This window comes from Brassica napus, chromosome C1, assembly GCF_020379485.1.
Source record: "Brassica napus cultivar Da-Ae chromosome C1, Da-Ae, whole genome shotgun sequence".
Taxonomy (NCBI): domain Eukaryota; kingdom Viridiplantae; phylum Streptophyta; class Magnoliopsida; order Brassicales; family Brassicaceae; genus Brassica; species Brassica napus.
In genome coordinates, this window is record NC_063444.1 from 11,351,007 (window position 1) to 11,361,707 (window position 10,701).

General features: G+C 35.6%; 2 protein-coding genes across 2 annotated transcripts; both read left to right on the forward strand.

Annotated features, from left to right (window-relative positions):
• The first annotated feature begins 4,599 nt into the window (after positions 1–4,599).
• Positions 4,600–5,640, forward strand: LOC125579798. Its single transcript, XM_048743651.1, has one exon. The coding sequence runs from the start codon at positions 4,600–4,602 to the stop codon at positions 5,638–5,640; it is 1,041 nt and encodes a 346-aa protein (XP_048599608.1).
• Positions 5,641–9,708: 4,068 nt separating this feature from the next.
• Positions 9,709–10,392, forward strand: LOC125579799. The gene has a single exon (XM_048743652.1). It carries the CDS (start codon positions 9,709–9,711, stop codon positions 10,390–10,392), a length of 684 nt encoding a protein of 227 aa, XP_048599609.1.
• The last annotated feature ends 309 nt before the right edge of the window (positions 10,393–10,701 follow it).

The following is a 10,701-nucleotide window of genomic DNA, read 5'->3' on the forward strand; positions in this document are numbered from 1 at the left end:
AGATGGTTCTCATCTTCCACTCATTTAAAGGTAGATCTATTAATTTTAGATTACTATTTTTGTGTGTTCTATAAAGGTAGATTTATCTAATTTTCCACTCATTTTCTCTGTTTTAAGACATTTGAACATTTTTTGATATGCAAGTTTTTCAGATCTGTATTTGATATGCATGTTTTTCAGATCTAGAAGAAAAAATATTATTGTATTTTAAGAATTTACACTTATTAAAACGAGAAGTCAATTTAGTGGTTTTAGCTTATATGTCAATCACAGAGAGAGTTTAAGAAAAAACTTACTATATATTAATTGAGAATTCACTTAAGCGATTTTTGATTAGATAAGAGTTTGAGAAAATTGTTATAATTTTAAGAATACAATATTATTGTATTATTAAACACATCTAATAATATGATACAATTTTGGTTGTAAAAATGGTAAATATGAAAATTCATTTAAAAACAGAGTAAATATTAAAAAAAGTAATCAAACATTTTACATATTTCAACATTATAGAAAATCATCTTATCATTTTTTCGAAAAAATAAAAATTTTATATAATACAAAGAAAAAATATTATTTTATTTTAAGAATTTACACTTATAAAAAACGAGAAGTCACTTTAGTGATTTTAGTTATTTTAATTAGATCTAACATAAAAGTAAGTCTAAAACTAATTAATATCACTTACCAAATAGTCTAAATGATATTAAAAATAATAATTAATGGCAATTAATTTGACAAAATTACATAAAGTGTAATAATGTTTGAACAATTATTTTTATATTTATATACTAGATAAAATAATTAAAATATAATTTATTGAAATCGATATAATGATTTCATATTCTTATATAAAACATGAGATTCATATATAAATAATTATAATAAAGATAATAATTATTAATGCCTTATAATTTCCATATATGTCTTATAAGTAATTTATTTAAAAAAATTAAAACATTTATAAAATTATTTATCATGGCTTACAAAATTATTTTATCTTAATTTAGAATTATTTTATCTTAATTTAAAATTATTTATTTGACCTAATAATATATTTATAAGAAATAAAGATTTTCCTATATATTGAACAAGACGTCACTTAAATGAGTTTTGCTTACATTTCGATCATTTTGTGAAGTCTTAAGAAATTATTTATAATTTGCTTGGTCGATAATTTTTAATTTGTTTATGTCAGTTTAGATTCAAAATAAAAGATAAATCTAGAAACAATTAATATAATTTTCCAACAATCCAAGTTATATTATCAATAAAGATTTATGGTCACTAATTTTGAAATTATATAAAGATTAATAATGTTTGATCAATTATTTTTTATATTTATAAGCTACATAATATAATGAACATAAGTTTTTATAATTTAAGTTATTTAATTAGATCTAAAATAAAAAAGTAAGTCCAAAGCTAATTATTAGCACTTTCTAAATAACCTAAATGATATTACAAATAATAGTGGTAGCTAATTTCAAAATTATAGAAAGTGTAATAATATTTGATCAATTCTTTTATATTTATAAAATACATAAAATAATGAATAGAAAACAATTTATAGAAATTAATATAATGATTTCATATTCCTATAAAAATATAGTAGTATCTATAATAATTATTAATCTCTTATATTTTCCATATATGCTTTATAAATAATTAGGCTTTGAAGATTGGACGGATTATATTTAAAGAAACATGTGAGAACTTTGATTTAAAAAATGTTTTGCATTTAATTCAAATAATATACTGAATGAGGTAATGTTATGATTGAAAATAATTTTAAGATGAATTTTTGGTTCATTGATTACATGGTTTATATTATTATTTAGAGAGAGAAATAAATATTTGGGAAAAATATGTAAAACATTAGAAAAACATTAGCAGAAATTTAATAAAAAGAAAGAAATGATGACGAGAAAAACAAGAAGAGCCCGAAGAAGATGCATAATAGATATTGGAGAAGTTAATGTGATAATTACATATATAATTCTACAAGTATTTGTTATTACTAAATAGGATGTGAACCCCCGCGGTCCGCGGGGGAAACTATATTAATTTTAAATACAACTTAAAACTATTAATTATATATATTTTGGTTGGTAATCTCAATGGGTGTGAATTATAGGTATTGAGTTACACACATCATTTTATAAAATCAAATAATTAAAATCTCATTTTTTGTTCTACGATAAGATACATGAATAGCAAATATAGTTTTAATATTTAGTTTAATTTAAAAATACTAATTATATAAAAATATTTAGAATGAAAAAAATATGATATTTAAAAATGAAAATCTCTTGTTAATTATATCTCTGAAATTGATGATGGGATTAATATATTTATAGAATACATAATCGTGAAATAAGACGAAATAAATTGTTTCTAATGTGATGTTTTGAAAGGACCCATGTGTTTGTTATAAAATTAGTAACCAAAATAAATATACTTATTTTTATAGAATTTCATTTCTTTGGTAAGATGTTTTCAGTATAAAATTCATAATTTTGGTTTTATAATTCGTGATTAGTTAATATCATAGAGAGAAATAAACGTAATTAATCTCATGTATTTCAAAACAATGTGTTATTATTGTTTCTTGCCACCCTTTATCTCTTTCTAATTAATGTATATATTCATCTCAAATATTCTGAATTTTATTAACAATCATAAAAATATTTTCATAATGTTTTATAAAAGTAAATAACCTTCAAAGTTTATATAACATGCCAATATCAGGGTGAACATGCAAATTTAATGAGTAATCAGTTATAAAATATGAACATATATAATGATTGACTCGTGTATAAGCATTATCTATAAAATATTATAACATTGATCAAATTTTAGGTTACTCGTAATATCTTTATAAACTGAGACATCGAAAATTTTCTCTTATTAAAAGTAACGTTAATATTTAATAAATGCAAATAAAAACTTCTATTTGTATGTGTTTTACCAAATATATTTTATAATCATTTAGAGTGATGAATCCCTCTCTCTCTCTTTTCTTCTTTTTTCATTGTTTTTATGCTGGATTTTCCCAATGCGCACAATTTTTTATATAGAGACGAAAGGGTATAATAGTTAAAATTTTTAATTTTGTAATGGTTTATCTGATTGCAGTGGTTGATCAAATGTTGCAATGGTTAACTATCTCACTGCAATGGGATATTTAAATAGTTACAAATGTTTGTCTAAACAGTTACAATGATACTTTTAAACAATGAATGTTCATCTGAAAAATTACTGGGATTTGGTTAAATTATTGAAATGATTTAATTAAATTTTCAATAAACACTATATGTTAATTTCAAACATATTTATTAAAAATGAACATAAATCAGATCTTGTACATATAATAGATTTTTTTGAAACTACACTTTGGAAACAATCGATTAAAAGTAAAATTAATACTTTTTAATAATTTTAAAATTTTTTAAAACATTAAATATCTTCAAATAACTGGACATTATAATATGTAATGAAAATATTTTATAAAAATTGAAATATATAGAACTAAAAAGATAAAATAATTATGATGTTTTTTAATTACAAGAAGCTATTACAAAATATAATGTATAAGAAAAATATACAAGCTTTTATAACATAATAAAATAAACTATATTGAAAAATCACATCTTCCCAACTTTTCATGGCACTTTTGGCATCTTAAATTATGACATTTCACAAATAAGCTATCTAGTAAATATTTTTTTAACATTATAATTTTATTGATATCAAATTAATATAACATATTACATAAAACATAAATGATATCAAACATGTTGTTTATAAGAACTTTTAACAAAGACGACCGATTTTTTTTTTTAAAAAAAATTCCAGAATTAGCATGTTATTTTTCACGCATACACATAAATAAAATTCCCGAAAATATTAGCCAAAAGACGCGATTATTTCAGTGGTAGCTTTTCACACTAATTTTTTTTCTTTTTTTGAGAAATTTTGTTTCTAGCAAATTTTAACAAACAGACTTTATGAAAATGTAAACATCATGAGTGCATGTGCATCATGAATTAACAAAATCCATCTTGCTTCTATGAATCTTTTCTATCGATGACTTTGCGTAACTAAAAACTTGTAGTAACCCTCGCAATAAAAAAATCCATAAATTGTAAACACATATGCAATAATGAATGCTCACTTTTACAATTCTCAATTAGTGACTTTTCACCACACAAAAAGAAACTTATGTGTTTTTCTAAACTAACTCCAGAAACAAACACCCAACCTTTCATAAGTTAACACATGTCGATCTAATTTAAGAATATAAACTCTCCCAGGCACGTCTAGCGAGGTGTGCAACGACTTTCCCCAGCGGATAATAAAGTGATACTGACTAGTCACTTGCTTGTCAAGATAGGAAAGTTTCCACTGAGTTCTTGTCTTACAACGTTTGGAAGTCCTACTTCTTTACTACAAACAGCATCCTCCACGAAGTTCTTTCCACATCTTGAAGATCGTAGCTCCGGATTTTGAAAGATTTGCAGCAACAGAGCAACTATCTACAAGAGTCTTCGTAGATCCGTGCTCTACCATCACCTACAACCTATCACCTCACGTAAAATGTCTCCAAAACGCCTCACAACGGAGGAAAAGGGTAAAAGGGTAGCTAACACTGAAGATGAAACTATCTGCAGGAGAATCAGAGCACCGAGCTTTGATAACTCAGCACTCATCCAACAAAATCTGCGAACTCTCATCGGCAGAGTGACGAGCGCAAAGTATCAACCTATATCACGGTTGCTCGAGGAGCTTCCCCGCAACTGGACACTGAAAGGGAGAGCCTCTGGATCTGACCTAGGTCATGAACGCTTCCAGTTTAGGTTTGACCGAGAGGATGAAATCCATAGTGTGCTAAGTAACAGGCCCTACCATTTCAATGGATGGATGGTGATTCTTCAGCGCTGGGAAGCTGTCATCTCTCAAACCTTCCCCTCCCAGATCCCTTTCTGGATTGATATCAAGGGTCTCCCTCTCCATTTTTGGCATGAGAAAATTATCTATAAATTGGGTCTGGAGCTGGGAACCCTCGATGACTATACTGTATCTGAGACTGCCATGAGAATGCGCATATCACTCAATGGTCTCGAACCCATCACGAAGAACACAATTGTTGATTTCGACACGGGAGAGGAGGCGCGGCTTACCCTTGAGTATGAAGGAATCCAATACATGTGCTACATCTGCAACCGCCTCACGCACTTTGCAAAGGAATGTCCGTGGAAACCTATGCGAGCAACCTCACCAAGCAGAGCCCCGGAGAACCGTCAGACAACGGAATCTTATAACCGTCAGTACTCTTCCCTAAGAGAACCACGTTATCAACCTTATCCAACACATAAACGCCAGGAGCGTACCTTGCAGGAAGGAGACTATCATCAAAGATTAGACCGCCATGGCAGGCTTTTTGGAGAACGAATCTCTCAGTCACGAGGAGCGGCCAGACCTCTTCGTAATAAAATTGCTCCAGCCCCATATGAACCAACTAGAAGGGGAGCAAATGGGAGGTCAAACTCACCAATCGCAAGAGACTATGCCTCGGAAGCTAGAAGATATGGCTCAAAATACCCATCAGACTACAGAGTTCCGACGAAACCATCATGACCACAACAGATGTGGAGAGAAAAAAAAAAGCCCCCACCCCCCTCTCGGGAGGACGACCAATCTGTGGATCCTATTACTCCTGCCCCTGAAGACCAGTACCAGCCGTTCGAGCACAGCTCCCTGGGAAGGAATCTAGCCATAAGTGATTTCCCACAAGTCGCTAGGATCCCTACCACAGAAGAGGTAATGCAGGAACTGGTAGATGTGTCGATCCAATATACCAACTGTGCTGACCCAGTGGAAAGAGAAGCCAAACGTCAACGAGTTTTGCAGAGTAATGCTGAGGGCATCATGGAAAAAATAGCAGCTTCTATCATTGCTGCAGCAGATAGCACAAGTATAAATAAACCTCATATTCTCTTGGCCTCTGCGAATACATCTCGCATAATTCCAGATGAGCCTGAAGTAGCCATACTTCCCACGTCTGCTCCTATCTTGCTCCCTGCCCCTGGAAGTAGTATACCGAAGCGCAGAGGTAGACCCCCAAAGAAGAAAAAGCAATCTCCAGGAGCAAAAGTCCTATATGGAGCAAGCTCGCGGAAACGCAATCTCACTCTGATCCATACATCTCCAGCCAGACGGTCGAGAGCAGTTCCTAGACAAGGTCAAGCATCTACGTCAAGAAACGGAAATCAAAATGTCACAGATAAAGGGAGACCGCAAATGACAATCATACCTCCAAGTGTGAAACCGCAGAAGGATTTTCACACCCAAGAGCCTGCTCTTCCTTAGCTGTACTGAGCTGGAACTGTCGAGGGTTGGGGAATCCCAAGACAGTCCAGCGCTTAAAAGATCTCCATAAACTTCATACGCCTGATATTCTATTTCTAATGGAGACAAAAACCCCTGACAGCTTCGTGCTAAAGGAGCTACAAGACCTCTGTTACAACTCTCACTTTCTAGTATCCCCCCATGGACATGGAGGAGGTGGTTTAGCCCTGCTATGGAACACCAACATCGATATCCAAATTATATCAGCTTGCCATAATTACATCGACACGGTAAGTGTGGTTAAGGGACAGTCCTTCAATAGTACCTTCACGTATGGCGCCCCTGAAGTACGTAACCGGCAAGAGGTGTGGAACACTCTGTCTGCAATCCCTGCATCACGCCCTGGACCGTGGTTCCTGACAGGGGATTTCAACGAGATTATTGAAAATGCTGAAAAAACGGGAGGAGCTGATAGATCAGAAAATAGTTTCGTACCTTTCCGAAGCTTTTTATCTCAAAGCGATCTCTTTGATATACAACACTCAGGTAACTTCTTATCCTGGAGAGGGAAGCGTGGCAAACATGTTGTGCACTGTAGACTAGATAGATCGATTGCAAATAGTGACTGGTCAGATATCTTCCCACACAGTTGTAGTCACTATCTTCGGTATGAGATCTCTGACCACAGACCCCTTTTTACAATTTTCGATCCTACAAAGAAGAAGCCAAAGAGAATTTTCAGATACGACAGAAGGCTTCGTTCAAACCAACAAGTAACAGACATTGTAGAAAGGGCTTGGAATGAACATCCTGAATCTCAGGTTACCTCCAGAATCTCACAATGTCGCAAGGCTATAGCGGATTGGAGCCGCACCCAGTATCTCAATAGCAGAAAGAAGATTGAGTATCTACAGGAGGCTCTGGACACAGCACTCTCAGCTACTGATGCAGATGATGCAGATATCTCGAATTTAAACCTCTCTCTACTCCAAGCTTATAGATCTGAAGAGGAGTTTTGGAAACAAAGAAGTAGACAGTTATGGCTTTCTTTGGGAGACAAGAACACGGGATACTTCTATGCTGCTACAAAAGGGAGAAAAGCGAGAAATAGATAATCAATGATAGAAGACTCAAGTGGCGAAGTATACTACGAAGAGGAAAAAATCGTGGACACTATATCTATATACTTCGCAGATATCTTCACCTCATCAAGTAGAGACTGCATGCCGACCATCCACCAAGCTTTGTCACCAAAGGTTACACACGAAATGAATGAGCAGTTAATAAAGCTTCCGAGTGATGATGAGATCAGGATGGGGATGTTCTCAATACATCCAGACAAAGCCCCTGGACCAGATGGGTTCTCTGCTAGCTTTTTCCAATCAAATTGGGCAACTGTGGGTCCTGCAATCACAGCAGAGATACGACATTTCTTCAGCAATGGCCATCTACCAGCCACGGTGAACTCAAATTTCATTAGACTGATCCCTAAGATAAAAGACCCGAAGTTGGTCTCAGATTACAGGCCTATTGCTCTATGTAATGTCTACTACAAGGTGATCTCAAAGATCCTATCTCTACGCTTAAAACCCATTCTCCAGTCAGTCATCTCGGAAAACCAATCTGCTTTCATACCTGGGAGAGCGATTGCAGATAACGTACTGATCACGCATGAGACGCTCCACTACCTAAAAACGTCAAAGGCCAAAAAACAGTGCTCCATGGCAGTTAAGACTGACATGAGCAAAGCGTATGATCGCTTAGAGTGGAGTTTTATAAAGGCAGTAATGATGAGACTAGGCTTTCATGAGAAGTGGGTTACCTGGGTCATGGAATGCATCTCCATGGTTTCATACTCTTTCTTGATCAACGACTCAGTCCTTGGAAGAGTTGTACCTAAACGGGGGATCCGACAGGGAGATCCTCTGTCCCCCTACATCTTCATCCTCTGCAGTGAAGTTTTGTCAGGATTATGCGCAAAAGCTCAAAGAGATGGCTGTCTGGTGGGTGTTAAAGTGGCAACAAACAGTCCACGAATAAATCACTTACTTTTTGCCGATGACACCATGTTCTTTATCCGATCAGACGAGAGAAGCTGCTCCACGCTGATGAAGATCCTGAACCTGTACGAGGAAGCATCAGGTCAAAAGATCAACCTCGATAAATCATCAATCACATTTGCAAGGAAAATGAGTTCATCAGCGAGGTTTAGGGAAAAACAGATACTCAATATAACAAGGGAGGGAGGGGTAGGCAAATACCTCGGACTCCCAGAGCACTTTGGACGCCGCAAGAAGGACCTTTTCGCCTCCATTGTCGATAGGATTCAGCAACGAGCAATCTCTTACTCGTCTAGATATCTATCCACTGCAGGCAAGATGACTCTTCTCCAATCAGTCCTATCGGCGATACCAACATTCCCTATGTCCTGTTTCCAACTACCGGTTAGCTTATGCAAGAAGATACAATCTGTGCTAACACGTTTTTGGTGGGATGCAAATGATGGAACAAAGAAAATGTGCTGGATCTCTTGGGATAAACTCACTATGCCAAAAAGTATGAGAGGACTAGGTTTCAAGGACATTCAACGGTTCAACACAGCTCTCCTAGCAAAACTACCCAGGAGGATGCTAACCAATCCTAACTGCTTACTAGCAAGAATGCTGATGGGCAAATATTGCCAAAACAACAGCCTTCTAAAAGTGCAACCAGAGAAATCAGCCTCTCATGGATGGAGAGGAATACTAGCGGGAAGAGACTTACTGATTGAACAACTGGGGAAAGTAGTCGGAGATGGATCGACCACAAAGGTCTGGAGAGACCCGTGGATTTCAACTTCCTCTGCGCTAATGCCTTTTGGACCTGTAAGAGAAGAGGAAAGTGATTTATATGTGTCTGATCTGTTTTTACGAGATAAAGAAAGCTGGAACATTGCAAGAATTGAAGAGCTACTACCTACGCTTAAGAATGAGATCATGGCAATTTGACCAAGCATAACGGGCCAATTCCTACATCTGGTACCCTGTAGCCTCAGGAGCATACACAGCAAAATCAGGATATGCGGCAACTTCTGAGCAAAAAGTACATGAGATAACCCAACCTGCGACATCAACAACCTTCAATTGGCATAAGGCAGTGTGGAATGTGGCTTGTTCTCCGAAGCTTAAACTCCTTGTCTGGAAAACACTCCATGAAGCTTTACCTACGGATCAGAACCTGCAACGACGGGGAGTAATTAACAATATCTCATGCATCCACTGCGGGGGATCTGAATCTGTGAACCACCTTTTCCTACATTGTACCTTTGTTGCGACTGTGTGGAACCTCGTTCCTCTCCAATCACCGTTCTGCTCAACTATGTGCCCATCAATAGTCATCGCACTTGAAGCTTCGAGCAATTGGACTTGCCTTCCGCCGACGGGAATAAACACACTCTTTTGGATCATGTGGGCGTTGTGGAACACACGAAACCAACTCTTATTTGAGTCGCGTCACCAATCACCCTCAGAAGTGGTCTCCAAGGCTTTGGCAGCAGCTAGGGAATGGCAGCTTGCTCAGAACCCAATCGACACCTCACGTAATGCGCAAAAGGAGCCATCTATCACTCTGACACCGACGATCCCCTCAGGGACAATCCTATGCAATAGCGACGCAGCGTGGGATAAGAACTCGGAATCGACGGGACTTGGATGGATCTTTACATCTCCAGGAACCCCAACTCTTCAAGGCGCCCAATTTCAGACTCACGTGCAATCGGTCCTCTTGGCTGAAGCCCTAGCGGTACAATCTGCCCTCCAACACGCCATTCGTCTTGGCTACACACAAATCTGGCTTAGATCAGATTCTCTTGTGCTCATCAGAGCCATCACTTCGATCAACAAACCGAAGATCATCCACGGAGTTTTCTCGGATATCGGAGCTTTATCACTTTCCTTTGCTTTCTGTTTTTTCTCTTTTATTCCTCGGGAGTTTAATGGACCTGCGGACCACTTAGCAAAAAGTTCTCTTTGTAACCGGGCCTCCTTGGGCCTAGACTTCTAGTTTCTTATTAATGAAAGATGGTTGATCAAAAAAAAAAAAGAACACGTTCATGCATGCATCTCTTACGTTAACGACTGCCTTCGTTTTGTAACTTAAACCAACAAAACATGTGAATAAATTATGAATACACATTAAAACGGATAACACCAATCTAGTCACCAATTTGTTTGGACTTTGGTAAATTACAATCAATTAACAATCTGAAAATATACAATTTTTTTCTATAATGAAAAGATTCAATAAAAATGTTCAATGGTTCAGTTTGTGGAAAGATACAAACCCTAAATGAAATTGTAGCCATTAGAATAG